A 16937-nucleotide genomic window follows, 5' to 3' on the forward strand; every position below is an offset into this window, starting at 1 on the left:
ACCAGCTTTGCCAGTACAGTGATTTTGAGTCAGGTATGGTTTGAGAGGGTCACTTTCTACAGAAGGAAGCCACCATTTCCAGGCAGAGTCTTACTGACACATCTGAGACACTTCTCTTCACCTGTCATTTGTTCAGGTGTAAAAGACCTTGTTTCCAGAGGATATATTTCTGATCTAAAGAATGCATGTCATTTATATGCAGACCAACAGCAAGGGTGCTAGAGCAGTCCAGTCCAGAGAGCTGCTTTCTCTCTACAGTTTTGGTGACCAGTCAGAGCAGACATCATCACCTTGACAGCAGCAGGACCAGAGGCAGAGGAAGCTGTGAGGAAGAAAGGGAGCTTGATTTTTGGAAGCTGGGAGCTGCATTATGGCCAGAACCACTGGCTTTCCCACCCATCCCTCAATCCTCACAGTCTCCTCTGGCTATTGCTGCTCCTACTGTTGAGGCAGAAGGAGCTGAGCAGAAGGCTCTTCGCTTATGTCCCAACATCCCTTTCACAATTCCTTCTGGCTGCTTAGCCTCTGCCACTGTAGCCTGCTCAGCACTGTCTGGAGGACAGTCTGCTGCATATGTGAGGCACACTCTGCGAAAGCCGTTTGATATCTCAGGTTGGAAATGAGTCCCCTAGCAAAAAGTGCAGAACTGAGGAGGTGTTTACAGAGCAGGCTGTGGAAGCCAGATAAGAAAACCACTGATGCTCAGGGGGTAGCAGTGTTCAGAGAAGCCTAAAGAGCTGTGACCCTGTAAGTCAAGGGTAAACACAAGAAAACCCAGTGCTAGGCAGGCACCAGAGGAAAGATTACAGACCTCCCATACGTAACAAACAGTCCTTTCAAGGTTCTTCCTCATCGAGATGATGTGGCTGAGACAACAACTGAGGCATACCCTGAGGTGCAAAGCCTAGAAGCGCCATCTCCCGACAACCTTTGCCTAGCAGGGAAGCTGCCTGGCTCTGTGTTCCCATCTTCCTCCAGAGCTGTGCCTGATTTTTCTTCCTATTCCCCCAAAATGGTTCTCTTTCTCTCCTACCCTCCCAAACTTTTTGCCTCTTGAGTGAGCCCCAGGCAGGCACTGCAAGGCAAGTTGCTGTTTGCTATCTGTCCTGGCTCTCACATAGAGCTAGTAAGAGACCCAATGACTTGTCCAGCTGGGCTCGGTACTGTCCAGGTCTCAGGTGCTCAGGGAACCCAACATGGGAGCCGAGTCGCCTTGGGCAGGCAGCCTGGGGGGTTGCTAACCGCAGTCTGCAGAGCCCCCCTGGGCGGGGGGAGTGAGAGCGGTCACTGCATTTCAGTGTTGGAGCAGCAAAGCTGGCGATGGGAGAGGAGGTGAGGCATGAACCCTGTCGTCCCCCGCCCAGCGAAGAGCCTCCAACGCTGTTCCAAGGCTGTTTCCTCGTCAGCACCCTTTCCCAAGGGGCTCCCCGCCCGGCCGGCAGCGGATCGCCCGGCCGCGGTGCGGTGCCCTTTCCTCTGCTGCCCCCCGGCGGCCCCCGGCGCGCTGCCGGCGGCGCGGCCCGCAGCCGCTGCCCTGCTCCGCCCGAGCAGCGCCGGCCCCGCCGCCTCCCTCCTGCCCTTCTTCCTTCCCTTCCCTTCCCTTCCCTTCCCTTCCCTTCCCTTCCCTTCCTGCTTCCTGCTTCCTGCTTCCTGCTTCCTGCTTCCCCCTTCCCCCTTCTCTCCCCCCGGCTGCAGCTGCGGTGGGGCCGCGCCGCAGCCTTGCTGTTCGTGCAGGCAGGCTCGGCCCTTTCCTTCTGGCAGCCTTTTGGAAATCAGGCAGTTCAGCAGTGGGGTGTCTGCCTGACTGTGTGCCGGACTCCAGGAGACATACCTGTCTTGTGGAAAAGGGCCAGTGTTTTCATTTTCCCGGTGAAGTTGCAGCATAAGGATTCAGTCTGTCCTGCAGAGTGGAGGCTGCAATGAAGCTAACCTAAAAGCTTTTGACTGTTTGCAGTGCATTTCATTTGCTCCATTGTACTGAGCAGGGAGATAGGCATCTTTTTAACAGCAATCGAAATCTCTGGGCAAATCCTAATCAGTTGTGAGTTATTCTTTTGCTAACGTAGCCCCTGCTTTGGCTAAGAAAGTATCCATGCAGGCTTCCTTAAAGATGAATGGAAGGAGTAAAAGGAAGCAAATTCATGAACCACACTTGGTTTCACTTTTCAGCAGAGTGCCTGAAATCAGTGGTGTATTTTGAAAAGCCCCTCTCCCAGGTGGAGACGATCTTTTTGCACCAGTCATTGCATGCTGAGTTCTGTCTCTCTTCAACTATTAGATGCTGTCCATTAAAACATTGATTTGGCCCATTTGATTCTATGAATATGATTTAAAAGAGGAGGCATTTTGGTCAAGAGTTGGCAGCATGTTCTGTCTCCTTATCCACCGACTAGTCAGTGCCAGTGCTGGTTTTCCACTGAGCCAGCGGGTCCCTTACTCCTTACACGGAAGGTCCTCCAGGAGTTTTGGTCCTGACTTGCTACCCTCTTTGTGTGTTTGTGTCTGTGCAGGCCTTTTTATGTAATAGACCAAGGATGCTGAGTTGAGTAAGTCTCCGATGCTCCATAAAGCGTTCCCACCAAGTAGACAGGACTTGCTGTAGCATATAGAGGTGGGGCATTGCCCTTCTCTTAAAACAAGCAAGGCTGAACTAAGGATAATTACTAATAGTGGGGCACTGGTGTGCCTTCTGGTGAAGCCATGTAGCTCCATGGACGAAACTCCCCTTGACTTCTACAGAGATAGGCTAGCAAATAAAAACGATTGGGTCAATGTGTGATGTGATATACTGGAATATACTGCAATGGGTAGGGGAAAATCCAATTTGATGGTGAAGTAACCCAGCCTAAGCAACACAGGAAAGTTACTATGACAAGAGTAACATGGGGGGAAAAAAGAGAAAAAGCACATGGGAACTTATAAATATGTGTATATATACATATATATATATATGTTGTGAGCGTATGCCGGATCTCTTCTCCAAAGTGCTCACTGCAAGTAAGAGGAAGAAGCAATCTCTATTTTGATCATAAACACTTTACAGCCGGTAATTTTCATGATCAGCATTTAGAACAGTGGGATCCTAATCCATTTAACTTCAGCCTTTACAAAACAACAATTACAGTTCGCCTCTGTACTCCTCTCTGGACACATTCAGAAAAATAACAGCCCTGGAGAAAAAAATATCACTGTGAGGCTCTCACTTTTCTAACTTCCTTACCATTCCTCTGGGCATGTTTCAGCTCCTCACCAAAGATGTGAAGCAGCGGCTGGGATGTCAAGGGGAAGGTGCAACAGAAGTGAAGAGACACCCCTTTTTCAAGAGCATGAATTTCAAGCGGTTAGAAGCAGGAATGCTGGATCCTCCCTTTGTCCCCGATGTGAGTACAATGGAAAGAACACCCACTGGCCTGTTACAGATTTATTTCTAAAATAACATCCCTTTCTTAGAGCTGTCTTCTATGGGTAGCAGCCATAGGACGATGTGACAAGCAGTGGAGCAGGAGTGGGGAGGCTGTCAGGAGGAGGAGAGCTGCTGTGTAGACATGCATGTGCATGCAGGATGGGTGGGCCTGTAGTTACGGTGTTAACCTGGGACTTGATTCATTCTCACTTGCTTTACTGCAGTCTTCCTGTGTGATGTTAGAAACACCACCCGATCTGTTCATGCCTCAGTTCACAAACTTATCCATAGGAGTAATGCGATCCGAACCAGATGGTACTCAGAAAAATCAGCAATGAAAGCCAAATATACAGATCTAGATACATAGATATATACACAGAGGTGAGACCAGAATTAAGAAGACCAAAGTTCTGTGGAACTGAGGAATGGACTGCTCGTTATGAAAGCAGGCACTCTTTGCAGAAAGTCCAAACCAAGTTCAGGTATCAAGCATCACCTAGGACAGAGTGCTTGGACCTGAGATAGCATTTTGGTCTTGTTAGTGTTCATGGGAAGTGGAACCTCCTTCCTCACGTTTACGCACCAGTCTTGCACATACTGAAAATCTTGGTTGCATTGGCAGTAACAAAACTTTCCACCCCTTTGTGGCATAGGTCTCTATCCCAGTGCACAGAATTACCTGGTTATTTTCCTCCTGGAGGCCTGTCTTTCTGGGGAGGCCTTCTATCCTTAAAGTTTCCATATGGCTCTAAGTAAACACTGCCATTTTAACATATTAACGGAAGTAACGTCTTGGCAGCTTTTGTTCACATTGCTGTGAACTCTACCAAACCAAAGTGGTTTGAAAGCTACAAAAGTTTACTTTAGCTGCTCTGGCGTTGCTTTACATTTTACTATGAGGCCTAGTTATTCCTGCCAATTAGCCCATGGTGTTATGACCTGCTTCAGTGGGACGAAACAGGAGACAAGCTACTATTTCTTTCTGATGTAGAAAATTAGAAAATTCTGGGCTCAAATCTGGGATTTGCCAGAGTGTATTAAAAGCTTAACTGTGGCATGTAAGGACTAGAAGGCACCTCTTATAGATGTATTTGCTAAAGCAGAGGCACATAAATTTTTATGGCTATTTCTTGGGAACTCGAGGGCCGTCCCTAAGTTAAATTACTCGGCACTTCATCCGTAGGTTTCCAAGTCTTTACTGAAGTCAGCTGAATCACCCAAAGCTATATAGGCAGTGGCAGAGGTCGTAATCCAACCCATGCCGCTCCATCCTCTTCTAGATTATTCTGTCTCCACAAGAATTTTGTGGACTGCAGCCATCATGGGTGTGGAGGGCTGCAGCCTCCAGCAAGTCTTCCGGCAGGCATGAGTTTGGTTGGTTTGGTCACACTGCTCAGTTCTAGATAAAATACTGCATGGTGGGACCCCTGGGTTTAGAGCCATGTTACCATGCAAAGAGAGCAAAATTCAACGTATGCCTGAGTTCTGCAGGTTTGGGCAGTCCCACCAGCTGCCCCTCAGGTACTCCTGTGCCTGAAAGGCGTAACTTTGTGTTGCCGATGGGAACTCTCTAGGCATGCACATAGCCACACTAACTATAACGATAACTCGGGATAAGTATTTCTGCTTCTTGTGGTTGACTGCTGGAATACAAGCTAAAAGTGGAGTCACTGCAGAGTCCTGCCTGTCATCCCAGAAAATTAAGTAGTTTAAAAAAGGTAAAGATATTTGACTATTTGTTTGAAGAAATGCAGCCAAGTTAAGAGAGTTAATAGAGGTGATCCTGGACAGCTTCCAGCAGCTGAGCTATTAATAAAAACAATGGAAAAATGCCAAACCTCTTCTGTTTTCCTTAGCAATTAGTATACATTCCTTTAAAGTTTCAAGCTGCAAAACCCACAGCTATCTGAGCAGAATGACAGTTCTATTCGAGGTACCATTTCAGAGTCATCTCCAGTGTGTCATTCATAAGCATTTCCATTTTTCTCTTGTTCCCTCTCTAAAAGAGAAGACTGCTGAAATACTGATTTTTGTTTTTTACTCTTTCTGTCCTTATTCCCTTACCTCTTAGCCATATGCTACATGGATGACTAAAACCCACTTTGCGTGGATGCTTTAAGGACTTCAAAGTAGGATGCTTAACAAGCTTAAAGCCAAGTCAGCCTTTGATGATAAACATCCGGGCAGAGCAAGTCTAGAAAAGCAGGCTGCAAATAGTCACTTGTTGTTAGGCATTCTCACTTGACTGAATCCGTGAATAAAAAAGCACATGGTCAGATTCAGAAATATTTTTTCTCCTGCTGTTTTTTCTTTTCCTGCTGAGATAGCCCAGAGCAGTATATTGCAAGGATGTGTTAGACATCGAGCAATTCTCCACAGTGAAAGGAGTAAACCTGGACCAAACAGATGATGATTTCTATTCCAAGTTTTCCACAGGATCAGTCTCTATTCCGTGGCAAAATGAGGTAAGGATGTATCATAGTAAAATTACCCCAATAAAACCCCTAACACAGATGGTTTAAGAGGAGCTGTACCTTTCCAGTAATATATAGCTACCGGCTAACTTGCCAGACTCTAATGCTTTCATAAGTTACAAATGGACTCTTTCAAGATGTATAATGTACCACAGATGTCAAGTTCAGGTGACTGTATCTTTTGGCTCTGCATCGTTGTGTAAATTGGCAAGGATCCTACTGTACTTCCTTCTCCTGAATTTCCACAGTGGCATTTTGACAACAGCTCTGGAGAACTTCCGCAGGAGGGATGGCAATCTCAGTGTGAGCCTCCTCCACTTGTGATCCTGATCTCATCCGTTGTTTTGTATCTGCAGTGGGTCCCAGCTGCACCAGTTGACTCTGGATCTTGAACTGCTCCAGGGTTTTCGGTCTTGGGTCTTTGCTATCAGAACAGAGCCAGATGCTGAGTTCATAGTCCAAGTGTGGATCAAACGCCAGATCCCCTTTGGTGGAGCGTTGCTAATAACTGGGATTTTGTGAGTGTGCCTGTCTTTACCTAATATTTTCCAGCAAAAAAGAAGAAAAGAATAGAAAGCTTTATCAGGCAACTTCTTATTAGAAGTCTTATTAGCACCAATGTGCAAACATACAGAGTAGACTTAGCCTCTCTTTTTCCTATATCCCATTTACCTTCTGTAGCCACCAACAGGAATTCAGCTGTTAACTCTCCTAACACATTGCCAAGCTGTTAATAGCGGCTGATGATCCTGATCCTGACTCTGAACAACCAACCTAGCACTACTGGAGTATATTTAATGCTGATGGATCATTTCTTTCTTTCTTTCTTTCTTTCTGTCTTTCTTTCTTACTGTATTTCACTAGATGATAGAAACAGAGTGTTTCAAAGAACTAAATGTGTTTGGACCAAATGGTACTATTTCACCAGACCTAAATAAAAGCTACCCCCCAGAGCCACCCAAGAAAGGATTGCTACAGAGAATATTTAAACGACAGGTGAGATCTTTTATGACTAACACGAGGAGCCTCCCGTAGTCTAGATGCCCAGTGTCACAGCCATGTTCTAGTGGTATTTCTGCTGGAAAAAAAGACACTATGTCTTAGAGAGAGCTGGCTGTCACAGTTCCCTGGTAATTCCCTGACTAATACTGCATGTCCCAGGTTTCCCATCTACCTCTTGTGATTTTTTACCACTAGAAGTCCCAGGATTATTCATCACATTTGTTTTCAGCGCTTGAAAACTTCCCACACAGACTATTTTTCAGTGGTCTGCTAGGTTTTTTATTAAACACATTTTGAAAATGGTTATATGTTTCTGATAAGTTCCTGTAAAAACATTTGATTTATGCATTTAAAAAAAATGAAAATGTAAAAGTTGAGTGACATAGTCAAGGCAAGAAACCAAGCCCCTGGAGAGGGGAGTAGACCAGAGAATACATGACATACAGCTTTCATGAGGCACCATGATACCATTTGCAAATTCAGATAACATTCTTAGATCAATGTATTTGTGTAGGGTTAAAGCGATGCCTAAGCATTAGCAGGTATCCTCTGCATTAGTCAGATTTAGCAGATACTGACGTTTTACAGTGTATTGAGTTGACTCCTGGAGCTTGATTGTGTCATCTTCTCTGCATTTCTCAAGAACTCCCATGGTCCTCCTGACCTAGACAGAGTACAGGTAAGAAAGTGAAGGCATATTTTCCATCCAGGGATGTTCAAACACAAATCTTGCAGTACAGTTAGTACAATATGACCATAAAATGAGCAATGTTGGGTAAAAAAATGTTGTGAGTCTGATTTGTTATTGTTTTCTTCTTTCTACAGCATCAGAACAATTCGAGGAGTTCTCCAAATTCAAAGGCCAGTTTAAATCACCACATAAATTCAAATCATGTAAGTTCAAACTCCACTGGAAGCAGCTAGTTCCAGCTGAGTTTTTTGAAACAACATGTTGCATCCTTCCACTATAATCTATGGAGCTTCTACGGAGGAGAGAGCATCCACCGTTGAGTGAAGAGAAAAAAAGGATCTCCCCAAAATGGAGATTTTCTGTCCATTCCTTTCGGTGGAGCCTCACATTTCAAGAAGAAATTTCCACTCAGGTCTGTTTTTGGAGGTGGCACTCAAGACTGTGTGAATCAAATTTGTCTGTTTAGAACATTGCAATAGAAATTCAATGAACATGACTACTTGCACGTATTTAAATAGCATCATGCTAGAACTGAATTTTGTCTTTGTTATTTTTAAAGAAAAGTTTTGTAAATTTCTCTATTGTCTCAGTTTACATTTTGTACATTTGTATTTAAATGAAAGTCAGACTTTGGAGGTGTATATTTTCCAAGCAGCAGCTGTAAAGCCATGTGTTTTAAGACTTTTTTTAAAAAGAAAAAGAAATGTGATTCAAGACTTCCAGAGCCTCAAATGAGAAATTCTTCTTTTTAGTAATTCTAGAAAATTATTCATATTCACTTTATCAGACTGGGTTTTATTGACATGCATTTTTATGGAACAGTTTATTCTTAATTATTTTACGTTGGTATATTTGGTTTACAGCAACACTGCATACATTTCTCCACTTCATTAATTTGTAATGTTTCACATTAAATGCTAAAAGATACTGATAAGGCTTTGATGCATTCAAGAATATGACTTGCTATGCCTAAGGTTTGTGATGTCATGGGACCAGCACAGCTGAGATTGGCACTTACTTATGCTGTTAGATCATCATAAATTTTTTGGTTTGAAAGGGAACCCTGTTTTAAGCCCTTTTCCTTCACTGTTTTTTGTGCTGTTTCTAGTGAGAGAAAGAACAAAATTGAATGAGAGGTGACCAGGAAAGCAACTGATCATTTGTTTTTCAAGGACTTGAAACTTGCACCCACTGAAATAAGAGCAAAATTTTAAGTGATTTCAGTGTTACAGTCAGAAGTTCAAGGCATTTCCACAGTTGCTCATATCCAGCAGGTAGCAAGAGAGAAATTCAGTAGTCTGTTTTGTGCTGACCATGAGATTCATGTCAGCTTTCTAGAGCTGAGCTATGGAGGTTCAGAATGGGATCTGACCTGCTTATGTCACATCACATCTATTTTTATTTTACTTGTCTCCATTTTTGAGCAGTAGTAGAACCTGTAGGTTGTGTCTGCACTTAGGGTTCTTTTATGTGTGAAGTGTCATGTCAAACACACCATGTCTCATCCCCTCAATTAAGACCTCAACTTAATTGAATAAAATGTCAATTATGAAATAATAGCTCCCACTTTTGGTTCCATCATTCTTTGTCCAGGATCCTTTAACCATTGTGGAAAACATTCTTCCCGCTAGTATAAACAGGATCAGTAGCAGTACCTCAGGCACCAAAGTTATGGTCTTCTCAAGTATACTAGTATCTATTATTAAGAATGCCAGATCAGATATAAAATATCATTGCTTCCCTTCAAGAGGAATTGGAAAAACTTTGTCCCCCAAGTGCAGACAAGGTCTACATAGTCCAAAGTGTTCTGTAAAACAGGTTGGTTCACCATGCTCTTTACAACGCTGGCTAGACAGGACTGATCATTTTACACTTTTGTGTCAATAAGGAACATCTGATGGTCAGCCTGGTGTGTCTAAAACTCTGTTAGCTAATAGTGCAGCTATCCCTGGGCACAAGGAAGCACTGTTCCAGCAGAAGTCTAAGTAGGTGAAATTCATTAGACTGTCACATATATGTTCTCTCTGGCCAGTGCAGAAAGGAAGAAGATGCAGGTTAGTAGTGGCAAAGCTGTGAATGAGAAAGTGACATGAATTACTAAAACAGCTTGAGGTCATGAGGGGGGAGAAATAGAACAGGGTCAGAATTTGCATAAAGCTGAAAAAAGTCAAAGAAGGGAGACGATGCTTGGGCACCTTTATCAGGAGCAAAGTATGTTAAGATGAAAGCATGCCTCATTCCAAAAGCCTCCGGTTTTCTTGGTCATTGGTAGACATGCAGGGAAGCTCTGTAAATGTGCCATAATATCACCAGGAATCCGTTTCCCTTCTTCCTTCAGGTCAGTGTGTCCAGAAAATCCCTGTGCCCAGTGTAGACGGCGCTCAGGGAGAGCTTCAGCCACTCTCCTATGTCAGATGATGGCACTGCAGATCTTAGCAAGGTGCGAGATTGTAAGGAGACAGGAGGAGATGAAAGTTATGGGTAATTTTCTCTCTGGATCAGCCATAAACTGAAACTATAATGGTTTCAGGAGGGGAATGAAATATTGCGGGGGGTGAAAGCAACTAGGCCTGTTACCTGTAGCTCCGTTCTCATAGCCTGACATAAAGCTACAAGAAGAACCTGATCGGTCATTTTAACATGCTTTGGATAAAGACACACTTGCTCTGGGAGATTTTCACAGGCATTCTTCAGTGACACATGGGATTTCACCTCATTTCAGGAAATGTAGGTGAGAAGTGGAAGAACAGATCTTAGCCAAACCACTGGTGTATATCAGTGTACCTGAGACAAGGCACACACATTAGTTCTTGGACAACTGCTAATGTCATGCAACTCTAATCTGTTTTTAATCACTCTAAGACATCACCTCTTAACAGTATTGTGTGCAGTATGTTTGTACACTGCCAGCTGACTTTGTCCTGTGCATAGATGCCAGGGAAGGGGGGTGCTGGGTGACAGCTAGAGCATAGGACTAAGCTCTTGTTCCACCGCTGCCGTTATCTCACTTTGCAGCAACAGAGAAGCATATTCTCCCATCAGAAAAATGTGGTTGATAATATCTACCTACCACTCTGGGGGAGAGAAAAAGGGGGTTGTGGGAAGGCTTAGCCCATGTTTCATGTTTCCCCAATGTTTTATGGGATAAAGCTGATAAGACCACAGCTTTTCACCCAAGAGTTTCATTTTCTACATGTTAGCAATTTGTCACATGAAGACTAGATTTTCTTCTTTTTTTTTACCATCTCTCTTTCGGGAAATAAAATCCTAATTATAACAAAGCCTTTACTGAAAGCTGGTGAGCAAATTGCAAATAGATTGTACATGACCATATACCTCTTAGGTGATCAGTTTTAACTAGTGGTGGATGACTTTTTGATAAGACAACAGTGAATGATAGCAAATGACATGATTATTGGAAATGGATACTCTCTCTCAGTATGGCTGTAAACAGGATTCCAGGCTTGTGCCCTGGGCGACATCCGTCCTGAGAATGGAGCTCCTCTCTGCCCCTTCTGCTGTCCTTATACTGGGACAGTTCCCTATTCAGCACCTCTAGAATATTAGCAGTAGGAACACAAGGACAGTGCAAAATCCTGGAGTGGACAAGTGCTGTGTTCAGTGAGTCCTGAGAGCTTGTAAATCCTTGGAGGAGATTATTCTATGGTTACATGTCTTGAACCCTCAAGATGATGTGGAATAAGGATTCTTATGTCCAGCTTGTGCTAAAGAGTCAATCCTGCAATGAAGTCCCAGCCCCTGGGGAGCAGAGAGTGAGTAAAGGGAAAGACAGACAACAAGACCAAGGCAAAACTTTTAACAGTATTATGATGCTTGGACAGCAGTATTGTGATACACTTTCAGTATCCAGGACTCGAAAGATTCAATCAATGTCGTACATCACCAGTGCTGACAAACTGGGAATCTTTTGGTCAGGGTCTGCCTACAATAACAAATTGTGCAGGTGGTGGTGGTGGTGGTGGTTGTTGTTGTTGTTGTTGTTGTTGTTGTTCAGCTCATCTCACACCCAAGACCAGGATAGACCACAGTTCTTCACTTCCTTTGTGTGACCAGGTGCGATTTCAGCACACAGCTCTAGGGCTGAAGCCCTACTGAGGCAATCCCCTGCACAGCCAGGCTCCCACAGACACTTGAAATTTGTCTCCGTGGAGTCAAATACTTGTACTTCATTGAAGAAACACTGGGAACCATGAGTGTTCAGCAATTCTGGAAAAAACAGGCTTGTAATTTCATCATACAACCTTGGAGAGCATTTACAAGGGAGTATGCAGCATTTTGATTCAGCATGAATAGTTTTTGAGGTGGCTTTGTGCATAAAAAAGGAGTAGAAAGCAGTAGTTGTTTAATACCTTTCCAGCCTGATTAATTTTCTATATCATCTTCCCAATTACAATACAGTTTCTTTTGAAAAATGGACAAATTTAGATCTGGTTGTTTGTTTTAAATAGACTGATGAGCAAATATAGCTCTTTTTAGTAGTTGGAAAACTTTTGCATATTGATCCTAAATTGTGCAAATAAGTCTGTTATTTTTAAGTCTTTACTAAGTAGTCTGATGAACATTTATCAAACTATGAGCTTTATGATTCAAAAGTTCTCTATTCATCTTCTATGGTACCTCAAGATTTACTTAAGTCTTGTAGCAGTCGTCTTCTGCTCTCGCTGGATGACAGACTTTTTAGACTTATGAGTAATGAAGGAAAAACACCAAATAATAAACCCTTACGTACGCACGCTTGACCTGGATTATCTAAAAAGGGTTTTTTACAAGAATGGCTGTGACTCAGATGTTGTTCCTGAACAGAAATGTGTGTGTTAAGATAGAAAAGGTGTGAAGATAATCAAGCCAAACAGGTACTGGAGATCAAACTGAATGTTAGTGAAATGCAGAATTCAGTATTGCAGTTTTCATCTGGCCCTACTGATTACAGCTTCCTGGTAACTGACAGTTCAGAGGCACTTCCAGGTGCCTGTAACAATTTGATTCTGTCTCAATTTACAGTCATCACCTCCCCTAGAAACTATGGCTAGCAGTGCTGTAAGCAATAGGTTGCCAAACTTCACTAACATTGCTAGTGTCTTATTCTAAGACACTGATTCTTAATTTTGTTCAAATAGAACTCAGCCTGCAAACTGGACTCTTTATCTGTCCAAGCCTCACATTTCAAATCCAGTTGCTGTTAACTTTTTTCAGTCACGATGACACAGCTAAAATGAAAACCAGTCCATAATACCAGGAGAGGACAAAAAAAGACAGAGAGGCCATGAGCACTGAAGTACAGTGTGAAACCTACCTTTAAATGTGTCTCTTCATTAAGTGTCAAATGGCAGTTACTATACATCACATTCTTCCTTGGTTGGTCACATGAAACCCAAAGTTTCTGGAGTAGCTTGAAATTACTCAAGGTCATATTAAGTAGAGGGTCTGGCCCACGGCTCAAAGGCAATATTGTCTGCTTGAGCGAGTCAGATGTAACAATTCAAAGAGGCAAGTAGGTGCCCGTTCAGCCTGTATGAACAGCCATTGCACAGATCAGTGTTCCCACATATCTGAGCCTCAATAGGTAGGTCTCATCATAGACTTTTTTGGAAGAGCAGTAAATGAGATGCACACCTTTATAGCATAGCTGCTTCTTCTCATGGACATCTGTGGAATGGGTGGCTCAGATCTGGCCCGTGAAACCTGACTTCATTGTGGACAAGATACGGCTGTTTCAACCTTTGGTCCACAGTTAGTTGTGACTGTTTTCTGTTCAGATTCGTAATATTCACTTGTTAAGCATCTCAGTGCAGACAAAATCATGCATCAGACATTTCCAGGCATTTTCCATACGATCTTTGAGAAGACTGGATTTTGCTTTGGACAAACATTCTTCGGTTAGTCTGCCCCTAGGGATCTAGACCATCTTCCTTAATGTGTGTAGCATGAAGCACAAAAGGACCTGCAGAAGCTCAAGGAGTCCAGAATAAAAATAATCGATACCTAGGTAACAGGTGCCAGCTTCATAAAAACACCACTTGGCCTTCTTGTCTGGCCCTGCAGCAGAGAAGTCCAGTGGTGAACAGACTAAAAGATTCTCCTGCTGAGGATTGTCCTAGTCTGTCTCAGGCTGAAGGGAGGTACATTTGGCGGTGAAGACTGGGAGAAGCTGTTTCCATTCAATGACTACACGGAAAACAGAAGATTCCAGAGCTGTCAGTGTCAAACCTTCCACAAATATGACCTGCAATTTAAAATACTACTAGCCATTTAGAATAAGAATAATAACTACTGCTACCCTTGCGCTAAATGAGAGAAAGAGTACGTAAGTCTAAAACGACTCTTCACTTTGTGTGCTGGGTAGGAGACAATCTCTCTTAGAAATACTCAATATCATTTATGTGGTGCTGGCTGGTAATACCTTTTTGTCTTTATCTGCAAAAGGAAAAGAGAAAGAAATTGTTCCAGAGTACTTTGCATCTTATTTCCTCTAGGGAAGTCACTGAAGAAGGAGAAAGCCAACAGCATGCTACAGTATTATATGCTCACGCCCCCCCCCCAAACATCTCTGTGATAATACAAATACAAGATGCTGCTGTTGGATCAGCTGAGCTAGAGTACTGACAAATGGATTTTATGAAAGAAACAATTTTAAAGAGATTGCAGCCTATTCACTAAAATGAATACAATTGCCTGTGTAAAAGTATTCTCCTTGATTTATGTATTGGAGCCAGAAGCGGTGGCTTGTATTCCTATTCTGCCCATGTTTTTCTTCACTGCCCTAGGCAAACCCCTATGCAATTTTGTTTTCCAATTCTTAAACACGGAGTGATGCTCTCTATCAATGGAAAGCACTTTGTAGTCTATGAATAAAGCAGATCAATATTAAATCTTTTTTTATTGTAAGTGAAATAGGCTTGATATAGCTGCTCTTATTTACATGATTCTAGGGAAATGACTCTTGTAAATAAGGCTTCTTTTTTGTTATTGGTTTGTCATAGTTCCTCAGAGATGCTGAAATGGGATGCATTTCACTTCTGTAAAGACACCTCCAACAAAAGATGACAGTGCAAATGTTCCAGTATTCATTTCTTATTTAAGAGCTAGCTAGTAATTTCAGCAATCGCACAAACACTTCCTCTTTTTTATATTGGAAATAAGTAGTTATGAAGAAGGGAACAAAATAACATTCACTGGTTCAGCTTCACAATTTTTCTCTTTTTTGGCCAAGCCTGCAACAGAATTCCTAGGTATCAATTAAGTGAACTGCTGTGTACAGTCACGATGATGTATGCATGGTAAACATCAGGTCAACTCACTGCCCATCTATGGACACAAAAGAGGTAACCACATTCCTGGAAGCAAAGGACTCCAAAGGGGAACTCCAGGTTTTCTGGAAAATTGGCAGGCCACTGAAGAAGATTCACTCCCAGAGAAGAAACATTTCAGATAGTGGCTGGATGACAAATGTGTTTTCCTTCCTCATCACCCCGCAGCTGTTAAATATGTTTAGTAGCCAGCTCAAATGAGCTACTTCGTGTGTATTGAATGCAATTTCCCTTGATTGCATTTCTTTTAAATACTGGACACTCTTCTAAAAGACTTAACATTTTAGCCTTTTGAAGGTGAAGGATGTAAAAACTTTATTTTGTGTTTCTGAGCAATGTAGATAGACCTAAAGATTTCATGAACTATCACGTGGTTGCCCATATCTGACTAATAATTAAATTGTAAAATTGCCGTTTCATATTAGAGTTAGTCTTTTCACCTGCTTTAAAAATTAAAAATCATATTTGCTATATGAACATACACAGAATATCCTTCTGATTGAATTTCAAGAGCATATCCAGGATTAAATGTTTTTAGGCACTTCTAATACTGTAGTCTATAAGAAGAGCAGACACTGCTAAAGCAATGTTAAAAGATGTCTTTCATAACTGAGTCAACAAATCATTTTCATAATAAATTAAAGCAAGTGTTTTCAATTAGAAGAGCTAGTGGCTGTTGGTATTGTACAAAAAAATCATTCTAGTATCCAAAGGGTTAGAGGGTTGGGGGACCTATTTGGTTTTGTTTCTTTTTCCAGGGAGATCTTTAACACTGTTTGATGAAACTAGTTTCATTTTGAGATTGTCACTGAAGATAAAGGCTTCTGTGTTCTATGGCTGCTTGGATTCTTCGTACATAATGTCCTAGTAATGTCACAGTGCTGCTGTATCTAGATCAAACCACTGTTTTGATTGTTTTTTGGCTTTGTTTTTTTTTTAATAAATTCCGTAATTTAAATACATGAAAATGAGATGTTTTGCTTTTACGAGACATATATTCAAACTGAGCTTCCTCAAGTCCCTGGGAGCTTGAAGTTCATTTCAGTGGGAGTGGGATGCAACTCATATCTTGCTAGATGCCTTTGTAGTTTTGTGTGTTTTAATAACACTCTCTTTTTGTTTTTTTCTTTTCTGCTCCATCACATCTTCATGGAGATGGAGGGAACTGAAAACTAAATCAAGGTTGCATCTAACTTTGAGGAAGTTCAGATTCTCATCTGAAAACAGGATTGTGTTTTCCCTGAGATGCCCTTCTTCTGCCTTACATAGGCTGCACTACAAGGTGCCGGCCAACACAACTCTTTACAAACTTAAAAATGAGTACCAAGGAAAGGATGACAAAAATCACTTGTAGGGACGCAGGCACCAGAAGACGGGAACTTTTTTTTTAAGGTGAGCACTGTCTGATTTATGAGGCCATACGGAGTAGTTTGCCTAAGCTCCAGTTAGACAGAGGAAGTGTTTAGAGCAAGAAAACAACAAATTTCAACAAAGTGCTTTTTGCTGCTCTGTACATAAAGGATCTAAAACAATTAGCTGCAAAATCCCCAGCAGGAGAGTGGTGCAGTTGCTTTTTCTTTAAGAGGAAAAGGAGTTTTCAAAGAGGCATAAAGAATATTTTTGCAAGACTGCAGATGGCAGACAGAGTTTGTATCAAGTCTTGTGAAGTAACACTGCGAGAACAGCTTATCTGCATGAAAGCGGCAGCTACATCCAGCAGCTAAACTCAGTAAAACCTAAGGTAATAAACTACATAAACGCAGGTCATGCCTATTAACACTTTCCAAAAAAATCCAAGCCATTTTTCACAAGATTCGAACAGTCTGAGAGGGTTTGAGGTGAAATTTTACTACTCCTCTAAGAGTTAGTATTTTGTTCTCTATCTTGATGCCCTTTCTGTACAGTGACATCTAGATACGTTCCCTCTCGGGCGATGTAATCTTCTTTAGACTTTTCCTATGATCTCTGGCATAAGATGTGCAGTTTCTCAGAGAAAAGTCATTACATTATTTTGAAGGAAATCCAATTTTGAAAAGTCA

The 16937-nt window shown here is 42.2% G+C and overlaps 1 protein-coding gene across 5 annotated transcripts in view; it reads left to right on the top strand.

Moving 5' to 3' along the window:
• GRK5 (G protein-coupled receptor kinase 5) overlaps nucleotides 1–15340 on the top strand; it is a 180694-nt gene extending 165354 nt beyond the window's left edge. For 4 of the 5 annotated variants that reach the window (XM_064514295.1, XM_064514294.1, XM_064514297.1 and 1 more), the window contains 4 exons: nucleotides 3243–3380; nucleotides 5731–5868; nucleotides 6742–6873; nucleotides 7705–15340. In XM_064514295.1, the coding sequence (XP_064370365.1) occupies nucleotides 3243–3380; nucleotides 5731–5868; nucleotides 6742–6873; nucleotides 7705–7803 (507 nt within the window). In that variant the 3' untranslated portion in view covers nucleotides 7804–15340. The remainder of the gene's footprint in view (nucleotides 1–3242; nucleotides 3381–5730; nucleotides 5869–6741; nucleotides 6874–7704) is intronic. The other variant, XM_064514296.1, reaches the window with a different exon arrangement.
• The last annotated feature ends 1597 nt before the right edge of the window (nucleotides 15341–16937 follow it).

Source organism: Dromaius novaehollandiae, chromosome 6 (assembly GCF_036370855.1).
Source record: "Dromaius novaehollandiae isolate bDroNov1 chromosome 6, bDroNov1.hap1, whole genome shotgun sequence".
Lineage (NCBI taxonomy): Eukaryota > Metazoa > Chordata > Aves > Casuariiformes > Dromaiidae > Dromaius > Dromaius novaehollandiae.